General features: G+C 33.3%; 1 protein-coding gene across 5 annotated transcripts in view; it reads right to left on the bottom strand.

Moving 5' to 3' along the window:
* Window positions 1-17,311, bottom strand: part of NT5C3A (5'-nucleotidase, cytosolic IIIA) — a gene marked incomplete at both ends in the record, with an annotated part of 39,059 nt that overhangs the window by 4,299 nt on the left and 17,449 nt on the right. For 2 of the 5 annotated variants that reach the window (XM_084259802.1, XM_084259805.1), the window contains 3 exons: window positions 531-577; window positions 2,340-2,409; window positions 3,768-3,866. In XM_084259802.1, coding sequence (XP_084115928.1) covers window positions 531-577; window positions 2,340-2,409; window positions 3,768-3,866 — 216 coding nt within the window. Of the gene's footprint in view, window positions 1-530; window positions 578-2,339; window positions 2,410-3,767; window positions 3,867-10,345; window positions 10,382-17,311 lie in introns of those variants that run through there. The other 3 variants (XM_084259804.1, XM_084259806.1, XM_084259803.1) reach the window with 3 other exon arrangements.

Genomic DNA, 17,311 nt, shown 5'->3' with positions numbered 1-17,311 from the left:
AAATACACCTAAAAGGCTGCCTTTATAGCTTTCTAAGTGCTTTCGGGTCAGCGATTTGATGAAACTGAATAATAATCAAATTATCACTACAAACCGACTTGTATTCTTATAGGAAAGAATTGAATTTGATTCACATTTAGAATCTTAATTTGTTAAGAGAGATACCTACTCAAGGAAAGGAGAGAACTGAGTCAATTTCCTGATCAATACATGGAAACAAATCTTACACAAAAGCAAATTACTTTTGTTTTCATTCTTCAATTCATGTAAGACACTTGACTATTTGGTTCATAATTTAAAAGGTATTTACAAAAGTTTTGTTGCTGTTGTTAAAAAGGTATTGTTAATTTTGTCCTTAGAACATTCTGAGAATGATAATCCATACAGTAAATCTAATTTTTATTGTTTTTCTATGTCCCAGGTACTTTGCATTCATTCCTGTTTGTGTGAATGAATTTGAAGAAATTAAATTCTTAGGCAAAAAGGGTAATGAAGTCTTTGACTAGCTCTCCGTTACTGCTTTTGTTTACCTTTTGTCGACATTCATCTGAAATCAGCCTACAGTTGTCAATGACATCTAAAAAGAGAAAGTAAAGCAGACATTAAAAGAAAAATGACTGATGCTGCCACTACTATAAAGAACTTTTTTTTTTTTAAAGAATTTGTAGCTTTTTTTTTTTTTTTTAAAGATTTATTTATTTATTTATACAAGCACTGGGTACAGTCAGAAGCGTGGGAAGGTGAGAGAATTCACCAGAGCCAGAGCGGGGAGCAGAGCAGGCAGAAGGACCGAAGTACACTGCTGAGGGGAGCAGTGGGTGGCAGGAGAGGTCTGCGCACCATGTGGGGCCCTCCTCCGGTGGCCTGGGAGCAGCCGGGAATCGAACCGGCGCTGCAGAGGCGGCGGGCAGCTTAGAAACCCAGCGCTCAACCGCTGCGCCACCGGGGGAAGCCCTATAAAGAACTTTTTACTTTTGTCTTAAGTTTAAAAATGCCACTTTTTGATCTTAGTGCTGTAATGTGTAATGTGCATGTGGTAGAGAACCTAAAGGTTTAAAATCCAAGATTCAGTGCCTGGTTACACTGCTCAGGTAGATAATTCATAGTCTTCATACACTGAGAACTGTACACTGATCAGTCCCTTTTTGATTTTCCTTCTTAATTAAATAGAAGCAAGGATCACATCTTTGAAATTGACTCTTTTCTTAATGAGAAGTTTATAATGTGAAATTCTGATAAACACAGATTATTGTAAAGAAAACAGTATTATTTCATCAATCATAAATTACTAAAATATTTCAGTCTTATTTCCTTTCAGCTGTGTTATACATCTCAATCAGATAAAAGACCATACTAGACTTTTAGTTTTGAACTCTGCTTGCTTTTTTTACTTCACATTGTACTGTGTATTTTCCCATGTAATTAAAAAGCTTTCCTTAAATATCATTCATAATGGTTGATATCTCTGGCATGTAGACATGACATTATTTATAACATTTCCACAGTGTTAAACTTTGTAGGTTGTCTCCAAGCTTTTGCCATTATAAATAATATTGAGTTGTCTGAAAAGTCATGACTTATTTTTCCTGTTTTACAAGTGACAATGTATCGTGACTTTTCCAACAGCCTAATACCATGTTAAACTTAGTTACCACTATTTTTGTAAGTAAAGCTCCCCCCATTAGGAATTATTTGGTTAGAAATTCTCCAAAGAGGAATTAGTGGACCAAAGGCATGAGTTTTAAATGAACTATATCTTTTTATATATTATATATATATATACACTAAATATATAATACATAAACATAAACTATCAAAATATTTTATTAAATTATATATGTACCAATAGTAAATGAGACAGCTTGTATCTCTGCTTATCGGGTCAGAGAGTAATATTTTAGAAACTCACTTCCATGTTTGGAAAACATAAAATGGCATATTATCTTAGCAACATTTTAACTTCAGATATACTTATGATTCACTTTTTAATTTAATTTATAAATAAATATTTATATATAAACAATATAAATGCTTAGTAACATTCCCAGAAAAAGATCACTTGATAAATGCTGTTTTTTAGGTCAATTCCAAGTTTAAAATCCATAATAATTTTCCTTGAATAATGAATAGACCACATTGGAATAAAGAAATTTCAGAAGTATTCATTTTTCTTGCAACCAAAATCGTACATGAAAATAACCATTTATATAATATGAGGAAAAACAAGTTTTCAAAATATAATAAAAGAAGAAGGGAAAAAAAAAACCAAACCAAACCAGCTAACCTTAGGTAGAATTTATTTAGATAAAATATAGTTCAGTTATGAATGCCATACTTACTATGACATGTTGGGCATCTGTTTCCATTATAGGAAAATCTACTCAGTGTCATATCAAAGTCTGTTATTATCTGTCAGAAAAGGGAAAAAAGCATTATAAAAACATAGCTATCAAGGTTGGGTGCCTACTGTGTGGCTTCTTAAAACATGGGTCCCCATTACCACTGTAGGTTATTCTCTCCATATTGCATGATCTAATGAGGTTCATATATAAAGTTATGAGAATTGCCTTAATTTAACTAGCACTATCATCAAATCTGCAACTCAGTATAAGAGCTTGCAGTGGGAAATAAATGCTGTATAAAACATTAAATGCTGTATAAAGCATTGCATAAGTACCACTTGGCAATGTATAAAAACCAGGGAGAGCAATAAAAACTATAGGAAGCTCTTAGTTATTGCCACTGTTACATTCTGAGTTTAACTTGCCTGTGTAAACTATATCAGTTAATGAATGAGACATGGTAATAGTCTGCCAGTTCTTGAAACTTTGACTGGGTTAACTATTTTTTCAGAGATGTCTGAAATTCATCAGCCCTAATAAAGCTACATCTTAATTTGAACTACTAAGGTATATTTCTATTTATTTATTTTAATTTAAATTGGGGTATGTGTATGTGTATGTGTGTGAATGGGAGTGTACGTAGAAGAACAGGGGTGTAGGCCAGAGGTATGGGGGGGAGGGTGAAAGGATTCACCAGAGACAGAGTGGGGAGTGGAACAGGTGGATTTTAGGTCTGCTGTGCCTAAGATTTGTTTAGTTAAAAGATTGAAGAAAACTTGAAACTGTATACATTTTTAAGAACATTATTTAAGAAGATACTTATTTACATTTTACAATCTTGGTAATATTCTTAAAATGGTTTAACACATATATAAGATTAGTCAGTTCAGAACTTGATATTAAAGTTAATTTTATTTCGGGGCTATTAATTATTGTTTGTTTCAACAGGTTATTCTGTGTATCTTAGACCAACTCTAGGTATATCTTTTAGATTTTATATCCTAAAAGGATGGACAAAGCTTTTCGTTCTTTTTTTTTTTTTAAGACTTATTTATTCATGTATACAAGAACCGGGGTACAGGCTAGATGTGAGGGAGGGTGAGAGGATTCACCAGAGACAGAGTGGGGAGCAGAACAGGCAGATTAACTGAAATACACTGCTGGGGGTAGCAGTAGGCGAGACAGGAGAGGTCTGCTGCGCCATGTGAATATCTCCCCAGCTGGCCGGATCGAACCTGCACTGCAGAGGCTGCAGACAGCCTCACAGCGCTGTGCTCTGCCGCCTGTGCCAACAGGGAGGCCCTGGACAAAGCTTTTCTAATTAAATTTTCTTTATTCAGATTTTAGCAAAACATGAGCTGAATGAGACTACTTGAACATTAAAAGTAAAGACTTAATATCAAGGGCTTCTTGACAGTTCCTCACCTGAAGTTTGGCAGCTCCTCCTTTAATGAGACCACAGATAATTTCTTCTACTCTTGTAGGGTTCTTCATGCGAACTGAACTCTTCTGGAATTCTGGCATCTAAAAATAAAAGGAAGATAAATATTTTTAAATTCTTCTTCCCCCAGGTTTCTTTAATACCAAGCAGAAGTTTATATTAATTAAATATATAAAAGATTGAGACATTATTTTTTAAAAAGCAAATCACCAAATCAAATTACCATTTATACACACAATTTTTGTTAAAGGATATCAGTTTTCATCTAGAAGATTAAGACAAAACAGTATTTATGACACATTATCAGAAGGTGTAATTTTTCTACTGAAAAAAGTCATACAGGCTTACCACAGAAATAATAGGAAAAAACCATAAAACAGAAAACAACAATTTCCTCGAATTCTATTATCAGAAAACACACCAACATTTTGATTTTATTTTCCGTTTTTATGATTATAAATGTGCATATGTGTACACATAAAATTTTTCATTCTCATTGTATACTTTTGCATCTAACTTTCTGAAATTAATAGTACTTCTGAGTACTATTTTTAACAGAATTCATTAACATAAAATCCTAGGGTTAAATCAACACTAATGAATTTAGTCAAAAAATTCTTCTGGGAACATTTCTGTTTTAGATCTAGTTTATAACAATCTTACATTTAAAAACACTTCTTCAAAAAGTAAGCAAATATTATATAATTGTTCCCCACATTTACCTTTGTACAGATAATCAAAACATCTAATACACTTAAGATCTTTGCTCCTTTATTGTGCTATATCCCAAATAACTTCATAGTTCTTGGCATAAATTTAACATGGATTTGTTTCAAGTTAAGTCAACTACTGAAAAGTATTAGACCATCTGGGGCTTAGGCTGCAATTAGGCTGGTGTATGAAGATGGTAGTGCTGCTCACCAATTTAATGTTAACTATTCTTTTTCGACCTTATCACAGATAGAATGAAATCGATCAGTGTAAACCAGCACAGGCACAGCATTCCTATAGCACATATACAAAGAGGTCATGAGGAGGAAATTAAGGGTCATTTAATAGTCTACTCCACAGTATAAAAAAACAGTAATAGAACCTCAAATCAAGGTTCTACAATGGTTTGTACCAAATAATCTTTATTTATTTTATACACAATTATTTTATGTATGTTGTCACCAAAATTAACACATTTCATGTGAACAAAGGGCACAACTGTGAAAAATTCTGTCTTTGCTATGACAGAATCTGACCATGTAAGTCTGTCAAGTCCCATGTTGTTTCTACATAACGTATAAAATTAGAAAATTACAAAAAAAGCTAAAATGGTGTCCAAAGACTAGAAGATGGATACATAAGCATACAGAAAAGAGAAATGTGAAATTAAAAATTTCTCCATAAACGAAAAACCTGGACCAACATACCACTGATTTCTAAAAAGCTATAGTTACGTAGCATAGGACAACCTATAGCAGTGATTCTTTTAACTGGACTTTGGAAGGTTTCAACAAGTTAAAGGCTATCTAACTATTTATTTTATAGTGATTTTTCAATACATGAGAAAAACAAATAGGTAGCTGTTCCTGCATTTCTTTTCCCCCACTTATTAATCCATTAATTTGTTTAAGAAATATTTACAAATACTTAGCAAGACACTGGCTAGATGCTTAAGGACATGATGATGAGCAATACTTAAACTGTTTTCCCGCTGAGCTTGAGGAACGATAGCTGCTTTGGAATATAACTTCCACAGTTTCTTTACAAACACTCAACTAGAACATTTAAATTCTGCTCTTACCATTTTCTTAAATGACAGATGCACAGTAATCAGCATAGGCTGGTTTAATAACCCATTATTGAAAGCAACAGAGGATATATGTCACTGGCAGTATTTCCACCAAGGAATTAAACATTTTATTTCATTGTGTCCATACAGAGGAAAATTTCATGACTTAAGCAAATTATGCTCTCAAGGTTCAGATAATAGATAAGAGAATAACATGAAGATTACTTCCAAGTAGTCTGGTTTCTGCTAGGCTACCAACTGTAAGGTTGATTTATTCTGTATCACTGGGGCCTGATAAGAGAATCTGTAGACTTGGTACTGCTGCTTCTGCACAACACATAGTCCATTTATTTTAGATAAAGGAGTGAATACCCAAGCAGCACAGAGATGGAAACAAAGGAAAGAGCAGCTATTGTCTCCAGAGAATACAATAGGGATGGGAGACATAGCTGTAAGGAATATTTAAAAAAGTAATAATTTGCCTTGGGTTACACACCTAAGCTACAGTAATACAATACACACCCTTTGCACCACACGTACAATGTCACTAAAGTATTTGATAAATACATCTCAGCAAATGGAGATACTGGGCATTCTGCTCAAATATTTTAGAATGCAGCTTAAAAAATTTAAAATACTGTATGAAATGTGTCAAAGACTATCAGAACATTAAGAAGCACATTGCAGGAGTATGCATTTAATCTGACATCATGTACTTTATTACTTCCTCAAATCCCTTTTTCATATTCCCTTGGACAAAAACATACTTGTTTGGTGGCACATAAAATAACACATGTAATTTGAAGGGCAAGTTAGTCTGAATTGTCTCAAGACTTTTCAATTTGATTACAATACAACTTTATGGCAAATAAATAAGGGGCTAAAATGCCCATCATTTGAAAACAAAAGAAAACAAATTTATTTTATAAAATCCATAATGTAAAATTTGGGGGATGGAGTAAAGCTTTACTGACAAAAATCAAGGTATTTCAGTTGACTGGAGCCACATCTGATTCAACACTACACAATATTCAGACCATAGATGTCTAAGAAAAACATAAGTTTTATTTTTTATTCCATCTGACCTTTAATATATTGCATTTGCAGAGAAAAAATAAAATCCTAATCCTTAGTCTACTTACATAGTTAAAAAAGCAGTGATTTCTGTATCCAATTAATGCTGAACATGAAGAGTAAAATATTTATCTAAAAGAAGCTATTTGGGTAGGAGAAGCAATGAATGTATCCATTTGTACATGGTTTACACGTTGTGGATGCATTGTATACATTTTCCTATATGTTTAAATTGTGTAGCAGCAGGATGTAATTGCCCTTGTGTGTAGTTAAAATGAATCATCATCTGGTCCTGTGTGAAATGGAATTCATGGTATTTTCTGTAACATTTTCCTGAAGCTGTTTCTGGAGAACCACACATTTGAATACAGACAGCTTTCCTGATCATTTGATTTATTGTGCACCTGATTTTTGGTCTAAAAGAAATTATCGCCACAATATATTTTATTTATTCTTTAGCTTTTAGCCTTGTAGGTTAAAGTACTTTACATGATAATGTTAAAAGCTGTTCCTTTACTGGGTTTTGGGGGCTGTTAAAAGATAGGGAATAAAGAAAGCAAAAATGGCTTATTGTCCAAACTGTCCACTCGATCCAAGCCTGTACTGATAGTACCTTTCCAGTATGATATTGTGATGTTTCATATAATGCAGTGAACATAACCAACTTGTTACCTAAATAAAGAATTGTAAAAATGAACAATGTAAAAAATTTAAAAATTAATATAAAAAACAAAATAAAAAAAGAATTGATAAAAAAAGAAGTGGTTTCTAAAGAAACTGACTTCAAATTGATGTAGCTTTATTCACCACTCTATAGCAATGAGAGATTATTCAATAGTATCTTGCAAATACACTGAGACAAGATATAAGTGATTATCTGCGCCATATAGTCTAAGCTGCAAGTCTAAGCTTGGCTGTGAATCACTAATCCAATAATAATTCCCAGACTAATGATCATCCTAATTCCCAGAATGATATAACGACAACTTTAAAAAGTGAATCTGTTTATTATGAAAAAATAGTATTAAATTTTGGTTAAAAAATACATAAGTGCATCCTCTTTATAAAACTACATTAAACACAAGCTAAATTAGGAGTTATTATTTAGCTTACAATGTATAAATAGTACAATTCATATTTTAAAGAAAATAAGTGATTTGTACTTTTAATTTATATAAATGTTCTATATAAATTTCTCTACAGGCTTTAAATTATCTTAATATTGCCCTAATGATACTTGTATTTTACTTAAAAATTGGCCATGTGAAAATTAGTTTAAATTACTTAAGAATCTGTCCAAAGTCCTCAGGGCGGCAAATATTCTTTCTTGACTTTCCAGTGTTCAGATATGGTATAAGCAAAAGACTTCATTACTGACTTGGTAATGGGCACTATAGTTTCTATGTAAGTACATAAAAGGTGTAGATTTAAAGTCACTTATTCCAAATACTTTGGTGATTCTATGATGTATTTGGAAGATTAAACATTACTAAATTTCAGAGCTAGCTATCTCCCTCTCCCTACTACAATCTGACCTGTCTCCACTCTAGGCCAAATTCTTTCATTCATTTACCATATAATCATTGAGTGTAAGACACTACTGTTAAGCAGCTCTGTAAAAGAGACACAGTTTTAGAAGATATACAGCTTATACTCAGGGTACAAGTGTACATGGAGGGGAGAGAGTGTGTGTGTGTGTGTGTGTGTGTGTGTGATGTCTGGAATGAGAAAACTGGAGCTAGATCATGAAGCTTTCAATCCAAAAGATAATGTAACAGTTTTAGAAAAGCAAACCCAGACTAAAAATTGTGTAAGATAATACAGTATTAGTAAAAAAAAAAAAAAAAAAAAGTACATAATACCTTTTAGCTTCACAGTAAATTATGTAACAAATCACATTCCTACATCACTTGTATTCCATTTTGGTTAAAAAAGTCAACTGGAGCCAAGAAAATGTTCACTGATTTAAATCTACATAGCAGGGCCTCCCCGGTGGCGCAGCGGTTGAGCGCTGGGTTGCGAACCTGCCCGCAGCCTCTGCGGCGTCGGCGCCGGTTCGATCCCCGGCTGCTCCCCAGCCACCAGAGGAGGGTCCCACATGGCGTGCAGACCTCTCCTGCGGCCCGCTGCTCCCCTCAGCAGTGTACTTCGGTCCTTCTGCCTGCTCTGTCCCCCGCTCTGGCTCTGGTGAATTCTCTCACCCTCCCGCGCTTCTGACTGTACCCAGTGCATGTATAAACAAAACAAACAAACAAATAAATAAAATAAATAAACATGCCTCTATAAAATTAAAAAAAAAAATAAATCTACATAGCAGAAATAAATGCTCACTACCAACGAATCAAATGCTAATCATGCAATGGACAGAAAAAAATCACATCTAAGTATTAGGTTGAGCCATATACAACTGTCAATATTGGACCATATTGAGCAGCAACTTCGAATGCCTCATCCTCACAGCAGGACTACACGGACAACTTAATTGGCTCTGTGAGTCAGCTTTCATCTCCCATCACACACTGGATGAGGAAAATTAAGCTGAGCAAAATATTTATTAATTGTGACACAAAGTTCTTTGTGTGCTAAGTAATGCAATGGTCCATAGGCTCAAAACAGAAAAAGAAAGCTAGAAAGAGGATGGAAAAATAGAAACAGAAGACGAGGAAAACAGCAAAAAGAGCAAGAAGAAAAATAAGAACGAGATGAGGCAGGCAGTTGTCCTCTTCAAGAGAGAGGAAGAAGCAAGTGATTTTGATTTTTAGGATTATGTCACTGTGAATATGGAGAGTGGATATAATTTTTTCCCACCTGTAAAAATAACTATGGTACTTACACAGTTAAAACACTCACTAATATAAAGAGGAAATTAAAACCTATTGAAGAAAAAAAATTTATTGAAATACTACACATTACTAGATACTTTACAAACTTTTAAAATTAAATATTAACAAGAACATTTTAGCTATAAGATGATTAAGGTTTGAGGATTTAATTTTAGCATGATGACTATTTAGTTTATAACACTATTACATAAATGAAATTTGTTCAGATATTAGAATTTAAATGTTTTCACCAAATAAAGGTGATATGTGGCCTGATGAGAGGAATCCTTTCATAATATGTAATTATTAAATTATATCTTTGTGCACTTTAAATATCTTAAAATGTTGCTATTTATACCTCAACAAAGTTGGGGGAAAATGAATAAAAACATAAGATTGTCAGTTTTATACCCATTTCTTAAAGATGAGATTTCCTCCTCATTCCATAACAGCTACGAAGGACTGAGTTAAGATCTACAGTCAATTCTGACTCAAAAGTCTATCTTTTTCCTATCTCATCCTAGTATCTATAATGTAATGAACTCCACTGTTGTACAAGAAATTTTTTAAAATCTCATGCTGTATGATTTAAGTGTGTTGTTGCTGAGCAAGGAAAATTTAGCATAAAAAGGAATAGGGTAGCTACCTTATAGGCTAAGAAATACTATAATGCACATTATATTTCAAACAAAAAGAATCATAAGTTGAAAATCCTAAATTGAAATTCAATTCAACAATTATTTGAGGTTCTAATGTGTGTCACATATTGTAAAGAAAGATCTATACAAAGTTACAGCCCCATAATTTATTATCTGATTAAAGACAGAAGTAAAAGTGGTGAAAATGCACCATTAGTAAGTGGAACTGGAAATATTCAAATACCCACCATTTTCAAATGTACAGCAGAATCTTGATTAGGCATTTCTTGGCTATCCAATCTTCTGGATTTTCCCAGGTGATGTCACAGTAAAAGAGAGAGAAAAAAAGTACATGTGACATACATGCATTTTAGGCTCCTCCTGTATGTTAATGACATACTAAAGTGGAACTTTTGGTTTGATTTAAATACCAAATTATTAAAGGCATCTTTTTTCTTTTCTAAGGAGCTCAGCTGTATATACATTTTACTGTATCTAACAAAAGTTTTTAATTAAAAATTTTGTATGGATAATCTGCAGCTACCCTGTAAAAACTTACAGGGTGTTAATAAGAATTGAATAAAAAGTTAAAGTGAAGAAGTTATTTGCAAGAAAATGCTTTATTGCAAGAACATTTTATTTTTCCGTCAATCATTTTCTTTACATGTAAAAATGAAGTTTGTAAGGAAAACTGTGCATTAATGTTCCTGAATCAATGAAGGAATATATAAGTAAATGAAAAAAAAATCAGTCAAATTTATTCCTCAATTTTCTCATATTATAATCCTTTATTTTGTGAAATTATGTGACTATGATCTGAGTGCATTTATATTTAGCATAGTATCTGGCACAAAATAAGTATGTGATAGTGTTTGTTAACTGAATGATTATTTTAAGAGTTTGGGTGAAATTTGTATATATATTTGTTAAACTAGAAAAAGCAGTTTTTAAAATCTCTTAGAATTTTAAAACATTTTCATCTTTTGTAGTATAAATCAAAGAGAAAATCACTTATTTAATTTTGTTCCTCAATGACTACTTTTACTTTATTCTAGGTAGATAAAATTATATAATAAAAACTTTATTTTAAAAGGGCAACTTAGTTAAAAGGGGAAATCTGACTTTTTCTTAAGCTCTTATAACTAGATCTGTATTCTTTGCAGTTAAAATGTGCTGTAGTAGATACATAAAATTTCTCATATTATAAAGTCAGGTCCCCCCCTTTCTATCTTAATGCACAAAATTGGAAAATGTCTCATAAATAAGTATTCCCCCTCTCTTCTCTCAGAGAAGCCGTTACTAAGTTCATGGTCTTTATGATTGATGGCATCTTAGATTTGAATAAATAGCATTTCCAAATGGTAAGATACCTGCAACTTTTCACATCTGAAAAGTAATGCATCTGTAGAAGTATAAATGAACCGTTATCTGTATCTCAGTTCACACTCTATAAAACATTTGATTACAACCCCCACAATGTGATTATAATAGTAGTTTGGGGGTTGAGTCTTTAGATGATTATAGTCAAAGTTTAGTAAACTTTCCTTGTCCTATTTTTTTTCTGTCAATCATCAAACTTAAAGAAGATGTCAGGAAAGCTGCCTGCAAATCTTCATTTACAGAAACCAAAGCATGTAATATTAAATATGTATAGCTTTCCTTTATGTTTAAGATCTGAAAAGGGGTCCAGCTTTCTGAAGGCACTATTTAAATAAACCATTTTATTAGCTTTTTTTTTTTAAAAAAAAAGAAAGGATAATGTAGAAAAGTACAGTAGAGTTTACAAAAATGCCACACACTTTGCGAAACATTTGAAAAGCTCACAGGAAAACAGAATTCAGGCAGTGATGAATACATTTTGATATCTGAGAATCTAAAGATTTCTCACATACTATAGCCAGAAGGCCCAATTGCTCTCCCCCCTCCCCTTCCAAGTATGGTTCTTTTTGAAACTTTCATGTCTAGCTCAAAAAAAAATTAAAGCCAATATAGTAGGTCAAAGAGTAAACACCTTTTTCAGGGTTTCTTCAAATATTATTTAAACAAAACACAAGTGAAAACAAAGAGTGATCAGAAATTTAATAAGAGTCAACTTTAGGATGTTATGTTTGGTCAGTAAACGGAATAGTTCATGGATACTGTGCAAATTTCACCTGAAGAACTTTCATTCTCTTTCCAGTTGTCAATGGTAATCTAACCAGAATTTACCCTTATTCAAAAATAATCTCACACAAATTGCTACTGCAGTTCTAATTTAAAAAAACACTCTGAGGGTTGCTATCATTATGAAAGCATAAATACTAAGGCATAAATGTCAGCATTCTGGCACTATTCTAAGGAATAGTGAAATTAGGGCAGGGTATTTTTAAACAAATAGCCCTGTAAACCTACACTTAGTATATAAAGTTCTGACTTACTTGCCAACAGTCATCTGTTGCAGATGCTTCAAGAGAATAGTTGCTGGAAAAAACACATCAAGTGTAGAAGACATGTTCAAAAATAGAAAATACAACCCTTCAACTATGAATTCTATTCAAAGGAAGTTTTGAAGTTTTAGGTCTTTCAAATCTTAAACCCAGGTTGGAAATTGTGGAAACGGGAAATAATTACTTTCTGTGCTTTCAGTATGAGGTTAGGTTCTCCACTGTAAGAATGTCAATACAAGGAGCATGTAAGACAAGACTAAAGACTGAAGCCTGAGGTAAGAACTTCACTTGACTAGCATAAGCCTGGTAACTGAGTTTTTTTGCTATGGTGGTATTTCATCCTCAGGTAATTAACTTTATGTTGAAAACATGGTTTTCAAATCAATGCCTATAATTTGTATGTCTGTATGAAAAAAATTTACTTGCCTTTATTCAAGTTTTAAAGCAACTGGATACAAACTGAATACTTTTAAGGGCCCTCTTAGCTCTGTTTTATGGAAAGTGAAAAGAATTAAATTCATTAATATAATGAACTTAAAGGTTGTGATTCTGCTTTAATTTTGATACTTGCAGGGATGTTTAAACTAATAGTGATAAAGTAGAAATTTCCAGTGGTAAACTGTATACCACTTACATAAGAAAAGGCATGTAATTACTGTAATATGGACAGGGTATCAACAACATTACTAAATACGCATGGTGCAAGATTCATTTTTACTGCACTTTTCCAGCAACCAAGTAATTGTCCTAAGCTTGGTTTTTTTTTTTTTTTTTAAATGACACTTTTTTAGGGTGATGAACACATGTAAAGTCAAAGTGCAAATCTGTTATTTCTGTAGCACTATAAATCAGTTTCTTGGGACATATAAATAATTCTCCCTAATTAGATTTTCATTGCAGCAGTGGAAAAAAAATACACAAACTGGAAAGTGAAACTTCCTCGATACACACATGAAATGAAACTGAACAGCAAAAGGTAGGAGGGGATTACCAGAAGGTTGAAGAGAGACAATACATTTCAAAGACTAGTTATTTAAACATTGGCATTTTATACCAACATTCTTAAGTAGTAAAACTTGTCTTTTCAGTCAAATGTTATGGAGGTTTACAAAATTATACAAATTCATAGCTTAGAATTTATTCATCTATCTTCCTTAACCTCTCTGTTCTAATACCTAACAGAGTTTTTCAATATGAGCATATAGAAATTAAGTAATTTATACTGGTCACCCTTAAGGTACTCTGAGTTCTTCTGCCCTTGAACGGTGTCCTAGAACAACAGGATAGGTAGTAAGTGTTCTGGAACTGGATAGGTAGGTAAGCAATATGCAGAGATGCAGGGCTTGGATACTTACTGCCAATAAAAATCATAGTGCCAAAAGAAAAATAGTAAACTCATAGTAAATGGTCTTCTGCATTAATTCTCTGATTAAAAAACAAACCCTAAAAATAAGGTAAATGCAATCATTTAAATCTAACTTAGCCATAATGGTAATGAACACACACATATTTAAAACTTAATTTTCAATGTAGAATTTGCTATAAGCCTTAGAGGCAGTAAAACAGCTTTTACTGATTCATGAAACACCCAGAACAACTTCATTCTGTATTCATTCTGTATTATTCTGCATAAAGCTCACAGGCATAAAATAAAAAGTTACCATCTCTATTATTAACCATAAAAGACAGTTTCTAATCCTAGGGATATGAAGCAGGTAGCCATCAGCAAAAGTGAGTCATAGCAACTGATGAACACAAAATTGTATAATATAGTGGATTTCCCCACCCCGTCCAAGAGATTTCAGAAAGAACTTTGCTTTTCTTAACATCAACATGTCAAACAATCTCTTACAATTATAGCCTATAAAATGTAATTTCTGATACCCAAGACTGCAAAGTTTTACATATTCATACCTTTGCAAACTAAAAATAAATTTTGCATTGTACTGGCTCATTCTACCTTTATTTTTAAAGTGCTGACAATTTCAACAAGATACTGAGCTAAGTAAGAATCAATTAAATTTAAACAAGAACTTACTGTTTACAAGAACTGCACACACTTACTCTGAAGGTAACCGGACGAGCTACTCAAGCTATACCAGCTGAGCTGCACCAGCGAAAGAAAATTCTTCCTGTTTGAGAAGTACTAATATAGCACAAGGTACAACGGAGGGCGGTTCCAAAAGCCTTGGCCAGGCTCTATGCAAAAACAGTTTCATGACGCATTACTGCACAGTGCTTCACTATGCTAAGCCACAGGCTTGCTAGCTCTGAGCCAGTCACCATTCTACAGAATAGAATCAACGGAAACGATGTGACAGCTAAGAAAAGGTAATTTTTTACTATTAGAGCACTGGCAATTTGATCTGCAAATAAAAATGGAACCTGATACTAAACCTGAAAAATACTCCCTTCCTCATTGTGTTTTTTTGGTTGTCAGCCTACTTGTGGTATAGCACTTTATTGTGTGGATTTTTTTTTTTTTTTTCAATACAAAGTAAAAAAGATTTGGTTGTGGTAGCCAGGGGCTGGGAAGGGAAAAGCAGGAGGTGTGTGTGTGTGTGTGTGGGGGGGGGGGGGGTGCTCTCCCTCTGTTGCATAGATACAGAATTTAATTTGGAAGATGAAAAAGCTGAGGAGATGTATGGTTGTGATGGTGACACAACAATGTACTTATAGCCACTTAACTTTACACTTAAAAAGTTAAAGAGGTGAATTTTGTGTTTTACCACAATTTTACAAGGATGGGCTCATTTAAGGCACATTAAAAAGAGACATGCTACATGTAAATGTGGTCAATAGGATGTTGTCTATCACAGGGCTGTGAGATGTAAGTGATTTTTATGTTTTCTTCATATTTTCCTACAATGTTCGTAAATTTTAATGACACCATGCATGCATTTGCTATAAAGTCTGAACAGAACAAAACTGTCACAGTTTAAACGTTGAAAAAAGTTCCTTTCCTGCTGGAAAAAAAAGCAGTTAAACTGATGTAAAGAAGGACAGTTTTGTGTTTTAAAGAGGGCCGGTCTTGTTTTCAGCCAGAATGACAGCGTGGTAACACTGGAATACCATGTGTTGGGGCCTGATAGTGGCTCACAGATTGGGAAACCCTATCATGAGGAGCCTGGCTAAGCAACACAGTGTAAACAGAATTTCACATCAGCCTTCTCTCTCCTATGCTCCTGAGAAGTCAAACCCACATACCAGTTCAGTCACCAAACTTCCAGTAGTATTCTCTGCTAAGAACAGCATAGAATGTTGAAAAACCACTTCAAAGAAAGTCCATTAACAACATTATTCAAACTTGGAATCTACCAAATGTTAAAAATTTGGCAGTTGTTTTAGTGAGATTTATAACAAAACATTCCTGGAAGAGGAACCTTTTATGTTCCAGTAAGGTGGCTCAAGAGTAACTGAGTGGTCCATTTTAAAAATACTTCTGGGGCCTCCCTGGTGGCACAAGGGGTTAAGAGGTGACCTATGAAGTTATCCACAGCCACTGCAGCACGAATTCGATATACGACCAGGCAGATACCCACATGGCACAGCAGACCTCTCCTGACTCACCCGCTGCTCCCCTCAGCAGTGTATTTCAGACAATCTGCCTGTTCTGTTCCCCGCTCTGTCTCTGGTGAATCCTCTCACCCCTCCCCCAATTTCTGGCCTGTACCCCAGCTCTTGTATGCATAAATAAATAAATATTTTTTAAAAAATACTTCTGTATTATGTATGACGGATGACTTCAACTGTCCTGTAAATATGTAGTTATAGTAAAGAATTGAAAATGTATTACTTTGAAAGATGACAAGATAAATATCCAACAATAACAATAAAAATGATATTCTCATAACCTTTCTGGAGGACTATTTAGAAATATAGTTAAATATTTAGAAATATACATTCCTTTTGACAAACCAATTTTGTATCTAGTAATCTGCCCTAAGGAAATAAGGCAGTACACAAAGATCTACTTATAGAAGATACACATTGCAAGAGTTGTTTCATAATAACTGTAAACATCCTAACTGCCTAATACTTAAATGTTCATTAATACAGGAGATGTAAATAAATTGTGGTATATGCACAAAATATAGATATAAAGCTCTCAAAAATGATATTATAAATTGCTAAAATTTATGTTTTCTATTTGTCAAATATTTCTAAGGACTTTACATTCATCATCTTAAGTAATATAATTGTATAAGGTACAGGCTATCAATATCTTTATTTTACAGGTGAATAAATTAAGACTTATAATATTATAGCCAGTGGCAGAACTGGATTAAAACTCAGTTTTCTCTGACTTCAGAATCCATACCTGCAAATTACTAGACAGTGCTGCTTTGTGAGAGTTATATTTACAGACATATTGAGATGTAGAAGATTTACCACTGAGTGAAGAAAGTTATGAGGGAGTATCTATCTACAAGAGTCCAACTGTAAGATACAAATCTTTATATAAGCATAGGAAAGCTTAAAACAAAATGTATAAAATAGTATTAGTGAAAGATAATACTTCCCCCTTTATTGTAGATAAGAAATCTGTCTGGAAAAGTTAAGTCACTTGATACTTGTATGGCTTATGTACAAGAGCTGAAACACTCGTTTTTTTCTTACTATATCATGTTTCTAGGCAATGATATACATATAACACTTATATGAGAGGGCTAGAGATGTCTATGAATAAGAAAAATGTTTTGAAACTGTGCCACAGAAAATAAGGACACAAGCAAAACATGGAATACAAAAAAAAAAAATTGTTTCTAAAAAAAAGCCGTAGAGGCA

The sequence above is a fragment of the Talpa europaea genome (genome assembly GCF_964194135.1).
Source record: "Talpa europaea genome assembly, contig: HAP1_SCAFFOLD_131, whole genome shotgun sequence".
In the NCBI taxonomy this organism is placed as follows: domain Eukaryota; kingdom Metazoa; phylum Chordata; class Mammalia; order Eulipotyphla; family Talpidae; genus Talpa; species Talpa europaea.
This window is presented reverse-complemented; position numbering and strand designations above follow the sequence as displayed.